The 19,366-nt window shown below is 45.0% G+C and overlaps 1 protein-coding gene across 1 annotated transcript in view; it reads left to right on the top strand.

The window, feature by feature from the left end:
* Positions 1-19,366, top strand: part of gpr158a (G protein-coupled receptor 158a) — a 512,094-nt gene that overhangs the window by 275,225 nt on the left and 217,503 nt on the right. Inside the window, exon 3 of the mRNA XM_078200264.1 lies at positions 10,545-10,647. Coding sequence (XP_078056390.1) covers positions 10,545-10,647 — 103 coding nt within the window. The remainder of the gene's footprint in view (positions 1-10,544; positions 10,648-19,366) is intronic.

Raw genomic sequence — 19,366 nt, 5'->3', positions numbered from 1 at the left:
CTGTAACGCCTGCTCTTAGTCGCGATGGGCTTGCAGCCTGGCACGAGATTTTCAAATCAGGAAGGCGGGGTAATTTTGAGTGTCGAGAGACTGCATGTGGAGCGCGCTGGACAATTTGGAGGCTGCTGTTCTCCCACTGAAAGTGGAGGGAGTGGCCCATCGTACTGCAGGATCACACTCTTCAGGTGGACCATAAAGTCTAGCCCCATGAGTACCGGAGCGCAAAGGTGCGGTAACACGAGGAGCCTGAAGTTCTCGTAAACTGTGCCCCGCACCGCTAAGGTTACCACACAGCTCCCAAGAACAATAAAAGATCGGGACCTCGACGCCATAGAGATTGTCTGCCTGACAGTTTGCACGCGGAGAGCGCACCGTTTCACTGTATCCGGATGGATGAAACTCTCCGTGCTCCCGCTGTCAAACAAGCAATGTGTCAGGCGCCCATTTCCCTCTATGTCCATCATGGACTTGTCGAGTCTGTGAGGCTTGGCCTGGTCTAGGATGATTGACGCCACTGTTGGATCCCGAGTGTAACTGCAGGCAGCTGAGATAGTCGACGACGAGGACCCCTGCTGGTCTTATGCGGCCGGTGTCGACCAAAATGGCTGCACCCACGGATCGCACGTGGTCAATGGCGTTGAAAGCGGTGGCACCCGCAGGTCGCACGTGTCATGCGTCGTCGTCATCAGAAATGGCGGCTCCCGTGAATCGCACGTGGTTGAAGACATCGACGAGGCCGGAGACGACGAGATGGATCCTGGGGAGTCGCACGCAGCACTGCTGGGCTTGGAAGGGGTCTTTGCTCGGCACACTTTTGCATAGTGCCCTTTCTTCCCACAGGCGGAGCAAAACACCATCCTGGCCGGACATCTCTGACGAGGGTGCTTCGCCAATCCACAGAAATAGCACCGTGGGCCTCCTGGAGCTGCCGCAGCCGTCAGGTCTGAAGTTGAGAGCATTATCGCGCAGTTCCGAGGAGCCGCCGGGTACAGTTGAGGCGGTGGCTGTACGTGCCACGATGTTCCCACGTGGTCGGTGGGGTAGGTTTCAAGACTTCTGGAGGCCATTTCCATCGCATCGGCCAATTCTACCGTCTTAGCCAGGTCCAAGTTACCCTGCTCTAGCAGCCGCAGGTGAATATAGGATGAGCCAATTCCCGCCACGAACGCATCTCGGATCAGATCATTGGTGTATTGAGTAGCCGACACCTCCTTGCAATTGCAGGCTCTGGCTAGCTGTTGAAGTTCACGCAGGTACTGTCCCGTCGTTTCGCTGGGCTGCTGCCGTCGAGTGGCTAATAGGTGACGAGCATGAATTTCGTTTGGCGGTTTATGGTACAGCTTCTTGAGTAATTCGATGGCCGCTTTGTAATCTTGGGAATCACGGATTGTTGCATACACAATGTCGCTCACCCTTGCGTGGACGCAATCTGTCGGCATCGGTCTGGACTGCTGTCGAGGCGTCGATGTAATCCTGGAAACACTTCAACCAATGGTCGAAAGTGTTCGACGCTCCCGCGGCACGCGGATCCAAGGTTAGCCGATCAGGTTTCAGCATCTGCTCCATTTTTTTTTGAACAAAATTTGTTGCGAATAAAATTGATGCGCGATTAATCCACTCGGGAGGCTAGGTCGTACCCGGGAATAAAGGCTTTTATTCGCAACAAGAATAGAGCATACTGCTTAACAATACTATCCCAGACTGAGGGCCACTAGGAAGTAGCAGTGACCTTTATACTCCTATAAGAAGGCGGAGCCAAACGGAGTGTACCACAGAACAATGCTAACAGGTGGAACACCCCAACCCTAACCCCAACAGTAACAAGAGTAACATATGTACAAGTACCCATAGTGGTAACCATTTATGGTTCACCACAAACCTGCACACCTTTGGACTCGGGGTAACTCCAAATTAACATTAAAAACACAGATTCCCTGTTCATTATCACACTGCTGTTTGTGATAGTTTGCATTGTGTGAATTGGCTACCACTTTTCCTGCATTAGAGCAACGACTGCATTCCAGTTGGCTTTAAAGTGCTTTGAGCCATCTTCAGGTCATGACAGATACTTTATAAGTCCATAGGTGGGACTTTTCTCCTCTCCGCGGCGTGTTTCCTGGTGGGAGGTGTGCCATTTGCTGGCAGTGGAATCTTATGGTCCCCCCATTGTTGATGGGGTTTCCCACTGAATGCTCCCCTCGCTGCCGGGAAACCCCCAGCTGGGGGTGTGCCATCGGTGGGACAGTAAGGTCCCGCCAGCGTGAACAACAGCAAGATTTTAACACAAGACAGGGCTATGCTATGTGTGCGAGGCTACGTAGTTCCTAGTTAGTCTATGAGCTTGAACGAAGCTTCAGATTTTCTGCAAACATTTTAAATCCCGAGCACAATGTGGGAATTAGCCTCAGTAAAGTAAATCAATCTCAACAGCAGTGAATTGCAAAAAAAAAGTGTTTTATCACTGGCATACATCTCTGGAATGGAATGGCGTACATTAACCCTTTCAGTGAATTTTAAATTACTAGCACACATGTAAATTCCACATGTCATTGAATTCTAGTGTCATGTGGTATTTGCATGTGTGTTAGTAATATTTCTTTGTGTGACCATCTGGAATGGGAGCGTTGACAGCTGCATGGACAACAGAGCTCTTAAAGCAGAGGAGCTTTGCGGCATAAAAGCAAATTACTGCAGATGCTGGAATCTGAAACCAAAGGAGAAAATGCTGGAAAATCTCAGCAGGCAGCACCTGTAAGGAGAGAAAAGAGCTGACGTTTTGAGTCCAGATGACCCTTTGTCAAAACATTGAGCTTTGTAGTATTTTATTTTGCAATACTTACTCTTCCTCTTTTGTATCACATTGATTTTATTCGACCTCTTTGTACTTTTGGAATTATTTTGGTGGATTTTGTTTGCTGCCAATGAATGACGGTTTGTATGTGAGGCACTTTAAATCAAGCACCCTGAAATTCCGTGGGTTGTGGCGTCAGCAGCCACCATTAACCAGGCTGATAAGTCGACTGCAGAGAGCTCACATTGTCTATGTAGTGACAGCGGGCATCGGCAACAGCCTTTATGGCCCCTCATATTGGATCCTTGCTCAATTCTTTCCACATCTACTCTGTCCAACCTGCTAATCTCCTCGATGTCTCCTCTTTGCTAAAGATAAAAGCCCCAATCCATTTGACCCTTCCTGATAGTTGTAGGGAAGAGTTTTCCCATCCCACCCACCGTGGGAATCATAGTGGCCGAGGGGGGCTGGACCATGCAAAGATCCATTGACCTCGGGCAGGATTTTCTGGTTCTTGGAGGCGAGCACGGCCGGAAAATCCCACCCGTAATCTTTCAGTTCTGGTACCGTCCTTGTAAATCTTTTTGACACTTTCTCTGGTACTTCTACATTCTTTTTATAGAATGGAGACCAAAACTAAGCACAGCGCGTTGAATGGGGCCTGACCAGAGTCATGGACCGGTTTAGTAATGCTTCACTACTTCTGAATTCCATACCCGAGAAATAAATCCCATGCTTTGTTAACATTTCCAATTGCTTTGTTGAACTTTAGTGTTGCATTTGAAAGACTTGTTCACCCATATCCCTCGATCCCTTAGCACTTCTACCCCATTTTGTCTCTTATTATCTAAGGTGTAGATCATGACTGGGGTATTTTGCCTCCGTTCGCATCGGGTGATGGGAGAGCAAAATCTCCCGACAGACACAAATCATGGGCAGTCCCGTTGTGATTGTTCCTACGCCCCCCTGTCCCCCCCCCCCCCCCCCGTCCCCCCCCTCCCCTCCCGACCTGCCAGTGATGTAACGGGATTGCTGACGCGCAACGTTGAGAACCCCGTTAGAATATATTTAAATCTTATCTTATTATCAGGACTCTACTCCTTATAGGGACCCATCCCCCCATTACATTATCCATTCACTGTGAATTATGACTAGTATACTATGACCTGCACCTGACGGGCAGATCGACCGGAGGAGCCCAGTTGAGTGCAATGCTCAGGGGGGAGAGGGTCATGACTGAGGAGTACCCTGGCACTGCCAGGGCACGGCCCCCCAGCACTGCCTCCTGGCGGGCAGGCTCTGACTGGCATGACATTGTGGGACCTGCCCCTTGGATTATTTTCCCCTAGGTTGCTAGCAATACAGTGCAGAAAGTCTTCGTTGGGGCAGCCAGCTTTAATGCCGCTTTCCCCGCCCACTGCGAAACTCTGCCTCAAAAAGGGAAAATTCCATCCCACGTTTCTATTTTTCTTACCAAAGTGTATCAACTCATATTTATCAATGTTAATGTTCAAGTGCCAGTGAACTACCCAGTCTGCACAGTTCCTAATGTCTCCTTGCTGTATTATAGGGAAATACAGCGCAGAAACAGGCCATTCAACCCATGGTCCACATTGTCATTCCATGGAACGTTCTTCCTTAATATCGGCTGTACTTCCAGTCTTCTTCATTTACATTTAGTCCTTGAGGATTCCCTGACTGTAACACTTGGGTTTCCTTTGTTGTTTTAGTTGCCTGATCTCAGAAATCCTTCTCCTGCTGTCAGCAGCACTAATACCTTGATCAAGCGTATTTATTCTGTCATCCCCCAGGCATTTTTTGCACACATCCATTGATAAAATCATAAGAGTTCTATTGTCCACAATGGGGAGCTGTTGCTTTGGTTGGTAGCAGCCTGAGACATAAGTGTTATGAATCACCCCCAAACCCTCATATTCAATTACATTAATTAACACCACTGTATCACTTAGTTCTTCAATATGAATGTGGCAGTTCTCCTGGTAGATCACCAGCAGTGGTTCAAAGACTTTCATCCCAGACATATTCATTTATTTATGGGAATCTTTGGTGGAATGACGTGAGGAGGATTTACGCCCATGAGGTGGAGTCTCCATAACAGATTTTCATTCCTCTGTTTTAGTGCTTTTTCATTATTAAAGTTTCACTTCTTGGTTTCAGTGGTCCCTTATCTTGTTGAAATAATTTGCAATTAACATCGACACGATTGTTTTTCATCTGCAGAATTATGTTTAGCTCACAAACCAAATGGCAAGATATCTAAAATGTAAAATGCAAAATGTATTTTTGGTAAAGGAATACAGATCCCTCTGGAATGCTGGTGACTTGCTTTCAATGCAGCCTCCATCGCACCTCATCTGGGTGGGAAAGGATGCTGGGAAAGATGCTCGCACTGCTGCCCCTTCCACACCAGAAGCCTCCTAAATGGTGCGGTCATGATGTTACTCCATCCTACTGGCTGATTTGACATGCTGTCTGTGAGCTAAGAATACACAGCTCCGTTCAATATTTTAGCTTTGCACTCACCAGGGAACATTACTCTGCTGAATGTGGGGCCCAGCAGTAACACTGTGGCTGTGGAGTGTTTCTGGAGGTGTTGTGTTGAGTTGCTGGATTTGACAGGCATTGCTGCCACATCCTCACAGAGAGTGCAGGGGATTTGGTGACCTGTCCACACAAAGGCTGCAGCAGGTATGAGGGCAGAAGTGGCAGTGTCTCTGGACACTACATGACAGGGGGATGCGCCAGAGGCTGCACAATGAGCAAGGCCTCTCTCCAGTTGAAGTTGGACTCCTTCATTCTTCTTGACATTGATAGGAAACTGTTGGAACAGCCATTGTACCCAGCATCTTATTGTGAATCCTCCATCAGCATTCTATAGGCTTCACCATTGGAGTCCTCGTCAGAGTCCCCAGGAGCGGAACTAGTCTGAAACCTCACCCTCTGGTGAACTGGCACTTGAGTTATTCTTCCCCCTGACCTGGTTGTCGCCTGGAGATACTCCACATGCTGATCCCAACTCAATGCTAGCCTGCGCCTGTATCTAAACTTTTTAATTCTTTCATAGGATGTGGGCTTCAGTGGCTGGGCCAGTATTTATTGCCCATCCCTGAGGGCGGTTGAGAATCAACCACATTGCTGTGGCTCTGGAGTCACGTGTTAGCCAGGCCGGGTAAGGATGGCAGATTTCCTTCCCTAAAGGACATTAATGAGCCAGATGGGTTTTTATGATGATCGACAATGGTTTTGCGGTGTGGTCATCATTAGACTTTTAATTCCAGATTTTTACTGAATTCAAATTTCACCATCCGCTGTGGTGGGATTCGAACCTGCATCCCCAGAGCATTACCCAAGGTATCTCGATTACTAGTGACAATGCCACTATACCACCGCCTGAGATAAAGTGAAGTGACTTTTCGTCAATACTATAATATTGCATTCTTTCTTTTGGGTGCCCTGTAGCTGCCCAGGCTGCATTGTTGGGCATGTGGGAGCCAGAAATCAGAAAGGAGAAGGATGGGGCGAGGGAAGAGGAGTTAGGTAGAAAACAAGAGGAACATGGTTACACCATCTGCCGCTTGCTCATCTTGTCAAACAGAAGGATAAGGCTTAGCTGGGGGTCAAGAAGGATGTGAATTGCATGTTAATTTGATCTAGCTGTATGCAGGTGGTAGGAATTAAGCGGAGATTCACTTGAGCCCACATGAATAGGATTGGACTGAAAGTGTGTTTGTTGAATGAAGAAGTGCATGTTTATAATGTGTATCTCTGTAAATAAATACTTATCAAGGATTGGCTCCAGTTCTATCCTTCACCAACTGGCTTTCTGGAATTGAACATAAGGCAGGAAGATCCCTTCATCCTCAATGTTCTCAGTGACACCAGATGCCACAGGCGCTCACAACCAGCCCCATAATGATAGGGAACTATCTCCCCCGTGGGGTGCAGGAGAAGCAGATATCCTTGTTCCTCACTGGTTCTGCTCTGTTCTCTCCTATTATGCACCACCTTGTCCTGCAAGAGAGAGGGAAGCATTGCAGTGCTTGTTTTGCACTGTGTTTGGATAATCTACCTGCCACAGCTGGGGGTATGTGAAAGCAGGAGAAATTGGGCAAGAGGCTGGCATCATTGGAATGCATATCAGGATGAGGTGGATGTTAGGCCAGAGTCCACAGGCTGGTGCTAGGCGAGTGATAGGGATATAGAGCATTAGGGAGACGTTTGTGGTGCGCTAGTTTGAGGATATCATCTGAAGATGCCTTCATTCATCCTGACCAACCAAGTGAAGTCATTGCACTACGAGTGCGATTGCTGATTGGTCTTAGAACCAGATTGCTTGCATTGATATTCCTGGCCACCAGCTCCCATTCCCATCTGAGAGTGGGCCTTGAGATCTCCTGGAGAAACATGGATTTTCAAATTCTGTTGTGATGAGACCTGATGGGGGAGAGATTAAAAAGCTGTGCTGTTGAGATCCTGCTCCCTTTGGGATGCTTTTTAATTTTAAAAGGCATTTCGGAGCATAATAGGAGACCCACTCGTCATTTGTTCAGGGACCGGGATACGGTCGCGATTGGTATTTTCAATGTTTTTCCCAGCAAAGCTGAAGAATCTGGTGCACATTGATGCACAACCTTTAGGTTTTCCATGAAGCTGAAGTAAGGCCTGGACTTTTGCTCCCAAGCTATCATAGAATCGAATCATAGAATCCTACAATGCAGAAGGAGGTCATTTGGTCCATTGAGTCTGCACCGACCCACCTTTTTAAAAATCTTACCCAGGTCCTAACCCCATAACCCCATACATTTACCCCACTAATTCCCCTAACCTACACATCTTTGTACAAGGGGCAATTTAGCGTCGCCAATCCACCTAACCTGCACATCTTTGGACTGTGGGAGGAAACTGGAGCATCCAGAGGAAACCCACGCCGACACGGGGAAACTCTGCACAGACAGTAACCCGAGGCTGGAATTGAACCCGGGTCCCTGGAGCTGTGAGGCAGCAGTGCTAACCACTGTGCCACCATGCGGCCCTTGGTAGGTGCACAAAGTTGGGAAGTTCCAGGCTCACTGCATCTGCCTGAGGAAACTGTGCTCTGAATGGCAGGATCTTCATTCGGGATGGGGTAGGTGTGGGATAGACTCAGGCCTGCCACCCCTGGATGCAGATCAGAGGTGGTCATGGGGGCTGCCAAGTGCTGAGGTGAGCTGGTTATAAGCTCTCCCTCGGTTCTCTGGAAGTTTATCAAAGCTGTATACCTCTCAATTCCTCTCAACCTCCTCCCCCACCGCCACATCTATTGCCCATGTTACATCCCTAAAAACTCATGTCAACCCGCACACTTCCAATGGCTCCTTCATACCCATCATTCTAACCCATGCTCCCCGCTCATTCATATAGCCCCTTTTATCCCCTATGCCAACTTGTTGACTACTCATGACCTCCCACTCATCATCATGGCCTCTAATACCAAATTAGTGCAACTCATGCCAAATCATGACTCCCCACTCATCCCCATTACTCGTTGTAGCCCTAATGCCACCTTGGTGCCAACTCATACCAATCCATGCTCCCACCAACCATTGCCTTCCATGCAAACTCACCGAGTAAACACATCAGGAACCATGCTAAGATGAAAGAAGTTCTCTTATCTATTAAAGACTTGTGTGTATATATATATGTGTATATAATTTATATATAATAATTCTCATACATAAAAGCCCATTCATAGTCAATGATACCCAGATTCTGTGAATGAATAAACAAACTGATATGGAAGCAGTCAAGCAGTTATATTGCTGTAATGATAGCATTTGCTATGTCAACCAACGGGTCTACTGAAATGCAAGCAAATTTTCTTTCAACAGACATTGGCGGTTTCACCCCAAAAATTTAAAAGGCAGGAGATTTAAAAAACTTGCCAACTTGACGGTTCATCAGAACTTACTCACTCTTTATGAGCATTTTTGCCTGCTCTAAAGGAAATTATAATCCTCACACTGTGGGACAAGGCACTTTGCTCAGCGAATTGGGGTCTGTTTGACCTCAGCAATGAGTTCCAATGGCCTGAAAGGGGCAGCAGCTGATGGCCATTGGGTGGGCCAGAAAGTGCAGGAAATTGGAAACCTCCTATCAACCCTACCGGAAGGTGCACCAGCAGGAGGCACAGTGAGTGTTTGGCATGGTCTCAAGGATGTGTGGAAGGATCCAGGTGGAAGGGAGGTTCCGGCAATACATATGGGGGCCGGAGGATCATGCCTGCTCCAACTATCCCCACAGAGGAGTGTTTTGTCGTTACCTCGGAGGACCTGATTTGTTTAGAAACCAGCAGCAGACTGTGCCGAGAGTGAAAAACTATGACAATTTCCCTGCTCAGGTCCGGTTTAAGTGCCATCGGGCCCTGTTGGAATTACAGAATGCCGATAAACATTTATACCACACTCAGACCAGCGCCTCAGTTGCCTTCAAAACCAACAGCGTTAAAAGCAGAAACTGCCAGTAGCAGGACAGTAAACTGAACCACTCGATTTAAACTGTGGGCTCCCCTCTCCCCTGGTTTCACTGTGTCTCCCGCTCATTAACTGGACTTGGCAATGATTGTAGCCATTAATGAACCTGCTCTGCAATGCAGTAATTCAAGGAAAGGATCCTCTTGGTTCAGGTTTTTTAAAGCAGATTTTTCAACTCTTGTTAGTCCTCCAATAGGCCTTGTGAGCAACAAGGCTAACTCCAGAGCTGTTAGACTGAGTTCCAAATGAACAAAGAACAAAGAAAATTACAGCACAGGAACAGGCCCTTCGGCCCTCCAAGCCTGCACCGACCATGCTGCCTGACTTAACTAAAACCCCCTACGCTCCCGGGGACCATATCCCTCTATTCCCATCTAATTCATGTACTTGTCAAGACGCCCCTTAAAAGTTACTACCGTATCCGCTTCCACTACCTCCCCCGGCAACGAGTTCCAGGCACCCACCACTCTCTCTGTAAAAAATCTGCCTCGTACATCTCTTTTAAAACTTGCCCCTCGCACCTTAAACCTATGCCCCCTAGTAATTTGACTCTTCCACCCTGGGAAAAAGCTTCTGACTATCCACTCTGTCCATGCCTCTCATAATCTTGTAGACTTCTATCAGGTCTCCCCTCAACCTCCGTCGCTCCAGTGAGAACAAACCAAGTTTCTCCAACCTCTTCTCATAGCTAATGCCCTCCATACCAGGCAACATCCTGGTAAATCTTTTCTGTACCTCTCCAAAGCCTCCACATCCTTCTGGTAGTCACTAAATGCTTAAATCTCTGCCCCATTGCCGCAGTGATTTATCGACATCTGTTGGAGAAGCAAGGAATAAAAACTAATGGACTTGGTTCGTGGCCATCCATTATCCATATTCAATGTGTTACTGGACTGGTCAGGACCAACTAATAAACCAGGCTTCTGCCTCAAAGACTATTGGCCACACCGTTAACACCAGTTGTTTTTGTGGAGGAACAAAGCAGAGAATTTGGGTTCTGAGGCACTTCTTGTTGTTTTGTGAGGGTTTATTTTCCTGAGGGCTCATTGCTTTGGTGATTTACATTTTGGGCGGGAACCTTTAGTCACTGCCAGCGATTTAGGTTTAGTGTTTTTATTAATCCAATCATGGTGCAACCATCAGTATATTTATCTCTGTGACAACGTACACATCTCATCCTTAAGCTACACCAAGTTATTTTGTCTTTTGTTTCACCTTTCCAGTGTATTTCACCGAAAGGCCGAGGATTCATGCTGGGAGCCTATGACTGTTCTTGTAAGTCTGGATTCTATCGTCCCAGTGATGTCTCGCAGAAAAGCTTTGATGGTAAGTGCCTCCTGACGAGCAAGAAATGGGCCTGATTAATAATGCAGCATCTTTTTTTCATCTTGTCAGGGGCATGTACTTAATTCCCAAGGACCTTAGGGGCTGGGTTTATGTAATCATTCATAGAAGTGATATCCCGTGTACCCTGTAATCTGTAATTTACCCAAAGGTCAGATAAAAATGTCTTCAAGATGTTTGATTTATATGACTAACTCAAATAAGCTCCCTTAGATCATGTTGATGTGGAATTTGCTACTGTAAACTGTGCTGGGAGTGGTTTATAGCAAGGTTATGTGCACATTTAGAAGTGATAATATTTTATTGCTGATTGGATTTAATAAAATATTGTTTTCAATGAATTTTCAAGTCGAAGGGCGCTGGAAAATACCTAACCACTGGCGTATGTACGCTCTGTGACGCCTCACTCTCGTAAGATCTGGCTCATAAAATTTATTTTAAACATTCTAAAAAGCTACCCAATTCAAACAATGGTTTCACTGCATTCACAGGAGGTATGAATAGGAGCTATTTTGACGCACTTCAGGGTAATGAGTGCTTCTCAGCCAAGACTGTGTAAAAAGGATTATTAAAGAAAAATTACTGAAGGCTCACATAATAGGATCAAATGAATAACATTTAAGATCACATCTTTATAATGATTTGTTTAATTTTACTGTCGTGTTTCTCAACCTTTTAATCTCATCCTCTTCTTTTGTGAAATCAGGAAATTTTGTGTTTTTTCTCCCTCGAACTAAATATTAAACTGTCCTCCCCTATAGAGAGACATTCTTCTCATTCTCCCTCCCCCATGTTTATAGGGATATTAGGTAGGAATGCGGAAACTGGAGTAGACCATTTAGCCCCTCAAGATCACTTCAGTGAGATAATGGCTCATCTGCGCCATTCTTCCTTTGGATGTTTGCAGCTGACAGATTGCACTGTTCTCCTTGCCTATACCCCAGAGACACGATGGGAAACTGTAAAATATTCATCAGAAGAAGTAATGGTCACATGGCTGTGCTTTGGCTGCACTCTGTAATCTCTGGCTATGGAGATACAATTATGCGAGGCGCCGGATTCTCCGCCCACCCTCCCAAACTATAAAGTTAGGGGGAGTGGGAGATTGCTGTTGGGGGGGGGGGCACATGGGCTGAACCAGAGCCATTGAAGCTAAACGCAGGACTGCTGTCCTTCTGTCGTACCTCTGGAAAATCAGAGGCCAGTTGTGGTCTATTCCTCTTTGGTTGTGTATGATGTTCTGGAATTTGGCTGTCCTTGACCATAGAACCATAGAAACCATAGAAAATTACAGCTCAGAAACAGGCCTTTTGGCTCTTCTTGTCTGTGCCGAACCATTTTTTGCCTAGTCCCACTGACCTGCACTTGGACCATATCCCTCCACACCCCTCTCATCCATGAACCCGTCCAAGTTTTTCTTAAATGTTAACCACTTTATCCGGCAGCTCATTCCACACTCCCACCACTCTCTGCGTGAAGAAGCCCCCCCTAATATTCCCTTTAAACTTTTCTCCTTTCACCCTTAACCCATGCCCTCTGGTTTTTTTCTCCCCTAGCCTCAGCGGAAAAAGCCTGCTTGCATTCACTCTATCTATACCCATCAAAATCTTATACACCTCTATCAAATCTCCCCTCAATCTCCTACGTTCCAGGGAATAAAGTCCCAACCTATTCAATCTCTCCCTGTAACTAAGCTTCTCAAGTCCTGGTAACATCCTTGTGAACCTTCTCTGCACTCTTTCAACCTTATTTACATCCTTCCTGTAACTAGGTGACCAAAACTGTACACAATACTCCAAATTCGGCCTCACCAATGCCTTATATAATCTTACCATAACACTCCAACTTTTATACTCGATACTCCGATTTATAAAGGCCAATGTACCAAAGGCACTCTTTACGACCCTATCCACCTGTGACGTCACTTTTAGGGAATTCTGTACCTGTATTCCCAGATCCCTCTGTTCAACTGCACTCTTCAGAGTCCTACCATTTACCCTGTACGTTCTACTTTGGTTTGTCCTTCCAAAGTGCAATATCTCACACTTGTCTGCGTTAAATTCCATTTGCCATTTTTCAGCCCATTTTTCTAGTTGGTCCAAATCCCTCTGCAAGCTTTGAAAACCTTCCTCACTGTCCACTACACCTCCAATCTTTGTATCATCAGCAAACTTGCTGATCCAATTTACCACTTTATCATCCAGATCATTGATATAGATGACAAACAACAATGGACCCAACACCGATCCCTGCGGCACACCACTAGTCACAGGCCTCCACTCAGAGAAGCAATCCTCCACAACCACTCTCTGGCTTCTTCCATTGAGCCAGTGTCTAATCCAATTTACTACCTCCCCATGTATACCTAGCGACTGAACCTTCCTAACTAACCTCCCATGAGGGACCTTGTCAAAGGCCTTGCTGAAATCCAGGTAGACAACATCCACCACCTTCCCTTCATCCACTTTCCTGGTAACCTCCTCGAAAAACTCTAATAGATTGGTCAAACATGACCTACCACGCACAAAGCCATGTTGACTCTCCCTAATAAGTCCCTGTCTATCCAAATATTTGTAGATCCTATCCCTTATCACACCTTCCAATAACTTGCCCACCACCGACGTCAAACTTACTGGCCTATAATTTCCCAGATTTCTTTTGGAACCTTTTTTAAACAACGGAACAACATGAGCCACCCTCCAATCATCCGGCACCTCCCCCGTGAATACTGACATTTTAAATATGTCTGCCAGGGCCCCTGCAAGCTCAACACTAGCTTCCCTCAAGGTCCGTGGGAATACCCTGTCCGGTCCTGGGGATTTATCCACTCTGATTTGCCTCAAGACAGCGAGCACCTCCTCCCCTTGAATCTGTAAAGGTTCCATGACCTCCCTACCTGTTTGCCCTATTTCTGTAGACTCCTTGCCCGTTTCCTCAGTATATACGGATGCAAAAAAACCATTTGGTATCTCCCCCATCTCTTTTGGTTCCATACACAGTCTACCACTCTGGTCTTCAAGAGGACCAATTTTATCCCTCACTATCCTTTTGCTCCTAACATACCTGTAGAAGCTCTTTGGATTTTCCTTCACTCTGTCTGCCAAAGCAACCTCATGTTTTCTTTTAGCCCTCCTGATTTCCCTCTTAAGTAGCTTCTTGCACTTTTTATACTCCTCGAGCATCTGATGTGTTCCTTGCTGCCTGTACATTTCATACAACTCTCTCTTCCTCTTGATCAGTGTTACAATCTCCCTCGAGAACCAAGGTTCCTTATTCCTATTTACTTTGCCTTTAATCCTGACAGGAACATACAAACTCTGCACTCTCAAAATTTCTCCTTTGAAGGCCTCCCACTTTCCATTTACATCCTTACCAGAGAACAGCCTGTGCCAATCCACACTTCCCAGATCCCTTCTCATTTCATCAAATTTGGCCTTTTTCCAGTTCAGAACTTCAACCCGAGGACCAGATCTATCCTTATCCACGATCAGGTTGAAACTAATGGCATTATGATCACTGGATCCAAAGTGTTCCCTCACACTAACATCCATCACCTGCCCTAACTCATTTCCCAATAGGAGATCCAATATCGCATCCTCTCTAGTTGGCACCTCTATATACTGATGTAGAAAATTCTCCTGAACACATTTTACAAACTCTACCCCATCTAAACCTTTAACAGTATGCGAGTCCCAATCTATATGTGGAAAATTAAAATCCCCTACTATCACAACCTTGTGCTTCTTGCAGTTGTCAGCTATCTCTCCGCTGATTTGCTCCTCTAATTCTCGCTGACGATTGGGTGGTCTATAATACAACCCCATTAATGTGGTCATACCTTTCTTGTTTCTCAGCTCCACCCGTAGGGCCTCTGTAGACAAGCTCCCTAATCTATCCTGCCTGAGTACCGCTGTATCATTTTCCCTGACCAACAATGCCACCCCCACACCTTTTATCCCTCTGCCTCTATCCCGCCTGAAACATTGGAACCCTGGAACATTGAGCTGCCAGTCCTGCCCCTCCTGTAGCCAAGTTTCACTAATGGCTATAATGTCATGACCCTAGAAGTATGATTTGGAACTTCAGAAGACACTTCTCTTAGAACTAATTCTGTCTCATTTTCACTCGGTATCGTACCAAAGACACAATCATCAGGCAATTCAGATTCAACTAATCTTCTGTGGTAGTATTCATCATACCAGGGACTAAAAATTGGTACTTCTGGAGATTACCTCAGACCACATGGGGAGGCAACTCCACTATTTGTCCACTCAACTCTATGTTGACTATGATGTAACCTTTTAACAGCATGATCTTTTCCATGGATGTCCTTAAAATTACATCAGCTGGTTTTAAAGGAAGACGTTTCATCTTTTGTTGGTATGTAGTCTCAGGATTAAGAATTACAGCAGCACTAGTATCAACCTCTTTCCTATTAGGTTGTCCACTTAACTTTAGAATCACCCAGAATCTATGTGATCCACCCTGTAAGGATAAGGCATTCAGCTGGAACTCATCATATTTCTGGACATTTTCTTCTTCACGGTTGTAATTCTTTTCTTCCATGTCTTAAATGTTTTTTGTAGATTGCAACTTGTTCTTCTTTTTGAAGATACCTGGATTCTTCTCAGGGGAAGCTGGTCTAGCCCAATTAGTTTTAGCAATGTGACCCATTTTGCCACAATCCTCACATTGACTATCATTGCTCCGGCATTCACCCACTGAATGGCCCATTTTAGCACATCCTTGATATGTTTGTTGTTCTTTTGACTTCTTATGGGCAGTTCCCAACTTGCGAATCTTCATTCCTGCAACAAATTTTGAAACCTCTTTCACAGCCAATTTCACCGACAATGCGATTTCTACGGCTGTCTTTGAAGTCAAAGCATGTTCAGCAAGTAATCATCTTTAGATAACCTCATTTTGAAGACCACAAACTAGACGATTACTAGACTAGACTGACTTGCCAAACTCACAATGTTGTGCCAGCCTTTTTAAGATTGGACCAAATTGAGCAATGCTTTAACCTTCAACCTGATTCTATTAGTGGAACCTGAACCATTCTGCAATGATCAATAGCTTTGGAGAGTAATGTTCTTTAAGGATCTTTGTCAAGTCATTTTAAGTTTTGGTTCCCGGCTTTGCTGGATGAATCAAGCTCCTGAGCAAATTGAAGGTTTTACTTCCTATTGTACTGAGAAAAACTGATACGCACAACTCTGCAATTTTATTCACTTGTACAAAGTACTGAAATGCTTAGCACAGGAACTCCATGATTAATTTTCTTCATTGAAAGGCCCCATGATCCTAATTGACTGGAAGTTTCTCTTGTAGGCACTAACGAATAGAGACTGCTCTGTACATTTTTTTACTGTCTTTCCAGTCCTCCCATTTTTACTGACGTGGTTGTCTACCTCGAGCAAAACCACAGCCAAGGCAAGGAATTGCTGATCTATACTGAGGAATGGGTCTAAGGGTCTAATCAGTGAGATGTTACACTAAGGAACGGGTTATAAGGGTCAGATCAGTGGGATGTTACACTAAGGAACCATTGATTTGATGTATGTATTTTTTTCCAAATGGCCCCAGCTGTAGAGCAAAGCATCCACTCTGTTAAATTATGCCAGATACTCTCTTGAATCTCACCCTTCTCAGATTGAAAAAAAAAAGCTTTTAGAAACACACAAAGAGCTTTTTCTTACTTGAGCCTTCCTAGCACTGGGTATTCAATCTTTAATCTTGTTGTTGCTTTTTTCCTCAGCCTTCTAAAATTCAAAGTATGAGAATCCACAGTTCTTTGCTCTTAGGATCTTTACTCAATGTTCTTTGTGGAACAAAATCCTGACTCCTCATTATTTTCTTTCTGTAATGCCTTAACTGTGTTAGGAGTTGTAGGTTTTAATAGAAAAAGAACAGACTTGGTTTGCACACGCAGATTCAAAGGAACACCCAACAGGTTTTATTGAAGAGCTGTTCCTTTGCTCTGCACAGAATACAAAACTAAAAGCCAAACAGCAGCCCGAGCACACACCCTAATGACATCACCGTCAAGTCATGTGATCTGCTCTTCAACTAACCTTGCAACACTTTTAAATATATAACGCATAGCAAGTAAGAGTAATTTGTACAGGCAGTGCGGAGCCGCAAGAATAAATAGCGTACAATTATTTTAATTTGTTATTCTGACCCAATAAAAACTGCTACAAATTTCCAGGGGATCTATGACATAGTCAGGAGGTGCTTACACCATGTAGCCTCCATATTGCTGTGCCAATCTACTGTGGTTATTCATATCCATCCTAACTACCACATAATTAAATACCAACATTATTGGTGCGGAAACTAAGTTGCTACTCATTGATAAATAGATAAAATTGAGTCGGGTGTAAATTTTGATTTTCAATGAAACTTTTGCCAAAGCTAATTACCACTGAAATGACAACATTTTGTGAAGAAATATCAGATAAAGAGCATAATAGAATCTCAATGTGCTCTAATACAGTCTTTAAAATGTAGTGTGTAGTATGAGCACTTTTAATATTCAGATATAGAATTTAATTCCTTTAAACAAATACAGCATCTAGAAATTGAGCAGAAGTGATTAAAGCAGCTTGCAGATGTACAAATAGAAAACCTGCACAATGGCAAACCTATCTTTCTCAGAGCTTAATTACATCATATGGCTAACAAATGTATGTCTGGGGCAGCTGAAAATGATACTCTCAAATGTGAAGGCTTTAAAGTTGAAAAGTTTTAAAGTTTAAAGTTCATTTATTAGTGTCACAAGTAGGCTTACATTAACACTGCAATGAAGTTACTGTGAAAATCCCTGAGTCACCACACTCTGGCGCCGGTTCGGTTACACTGAGGGAGAATTTTGCACGGCCAATGCACCCTAACCAGCGCGTCTTTCAGACTGTGGGAGGAAGCCTCTCCTTCAAATGTGAAGGAGACCTGGAAGGAAATTAATATTTGCAATGAAATGAATGGATTTTTTGTACAAGTAAAATAATAGAAACATAGAAAACTACAGCACAAAACAGGCCCTTCGGCCCCACAAGTTGTACTGAACATGTCCCTACCTTTTAGGCCTACCTATAACCTCCATCCTATTAAGTCCCATGTACTCATCCAGGAGTCTCTTAAAAGACCCTATTGAGTTTGCCTCCACCACCACTGACGGCAGCCGATTCCACTCGCCCACCACCCTCTGAGTGAAAAACTTCCCCCTAACATTTCCCCTGTACCTCAAAGACTATTTCCTCGGGTGGATGGAGCTATTACAAGGGGGCATAACTATAGGGTTCGTGGTGGGAGATACAGGAAGGATATCAGAGGTAAGTTCTTTACGCAGAGAGTGGTTGGGGTGTGGAATGGACTGCCTGCAGTGATAGTGGAGTCAGACACTTTAGGAACATTTAAGCGGTTATTGGATAGGCACATGGAGCACACCAGGATGATAGGGAGTGGGATAGCTTGATCTTGGTTTCAGATAAAGCTCGGGACAACATCGTGGGCCGAAGGGCCTGTTCTGTGCTGTACTGTTCTATGTTCTATGTTCTATGTACCTACCCCCCAGCACCTTAAACCTGTGTCCTCTCGTAGCAGCCATTTCCACCCTGGGAAAAAGCCTCTGAGAGTCCATCCGATCTATGCCTCTCAACATCTTATATATCTCTATTAGGTCTCCTGTCATCCTACGTCTCTCCAAGGAGAAAAGACCGAGCTCCCTCAGCCTATCCTCATAAGGCATGCCACTCAATCCAGGCAACATCCTTGTAAATCTCCTCTGCACCTTTCAATCTTTTCCACATCCTTCCTGTAATGAGGCGACCAGAACTGAGCACAGTATTCCAAGTGGGGTCTGACGAGGGTCTTATATAGCTGCATCATTATCCCCGGACTCCTAAACTCAATCCCTCGATTGATAAAGGTCAGCACACCATACGCCTTCATAATGCATCATGTATTTTGTAAACCATGTCTAAACAGCGACTAAGGGAGAGGAAGGAAAAGGAATGACGAGGGAACACGGTGTTCTTTGCAACTGATACAATTAGTAGTCAGAGTGCTGTGAGCCAGGAAGCGGTTTAGACACAGATGAGGTGTTGAAGAAGCAGCAGCAGTAAGAGAGAGAGAGGCAGTCATCCCCAGAAACCAGTTCAGCCAGAGATTAGGGACAGATAAAGGCAGCAGAAGAGCAGGCGAGATGGTCAGCCATCCTTAGGAAACAGCTCAGCTTGAGATGAAGTGCTGAAGGCAAAAGCCAGTTTGAGCAAAAGATGGTTTTCTTTGCTGAACTAAAGACCATTCCTAGGTCCTGGTCACTTATGCTGTATGGTGTGGTAATCACTGGCTAGATATGGCCAATAGGTTTATGGTTAATGTTTGGGAAATGGGGTTCTCAGCAGAGTTAAGGATTAATGTGGTACAGCTTTTGAGGGACTAAGTGCTTAATGTTAATTTGCTGATGTATCAGGTTGTTCTTTGGAGTGTTTTATTATCTGTTATCTGTGTTAATAAATACTCATTATTTGTTGTTTAGTGAAAGAGATATCTGAGTTTTCACTGTTTCTGCAAACGTTTCTCGCTAATATGAAAAAAACACCATGCGAAACCAGTGTGTCAGGTTGGAACACTCTCAGTGGGGTTTCGTAATAAGTCGAACATGTGGGAAGGCACGGTGGCACCGTGGTTAGCA

Source organism: Mustelus asterias, chromosome 2 (assembly GCF_964213995.1).
Source record: "Mustelus asterias chromosome 2, sMusAst1.hap1.1, whole genome shotgun sequence".
In the NCBI taxonomy this organism is placed as follows: Eukaryota; Metazoa; Chordata; class Chondrichthyes; order Carcharhiniformes; family Triakidae; genus Mustelus; species Mustelus asterias.
This window is presented reverse-complemented; position numbering and strand designations above follow the sequence as displayed.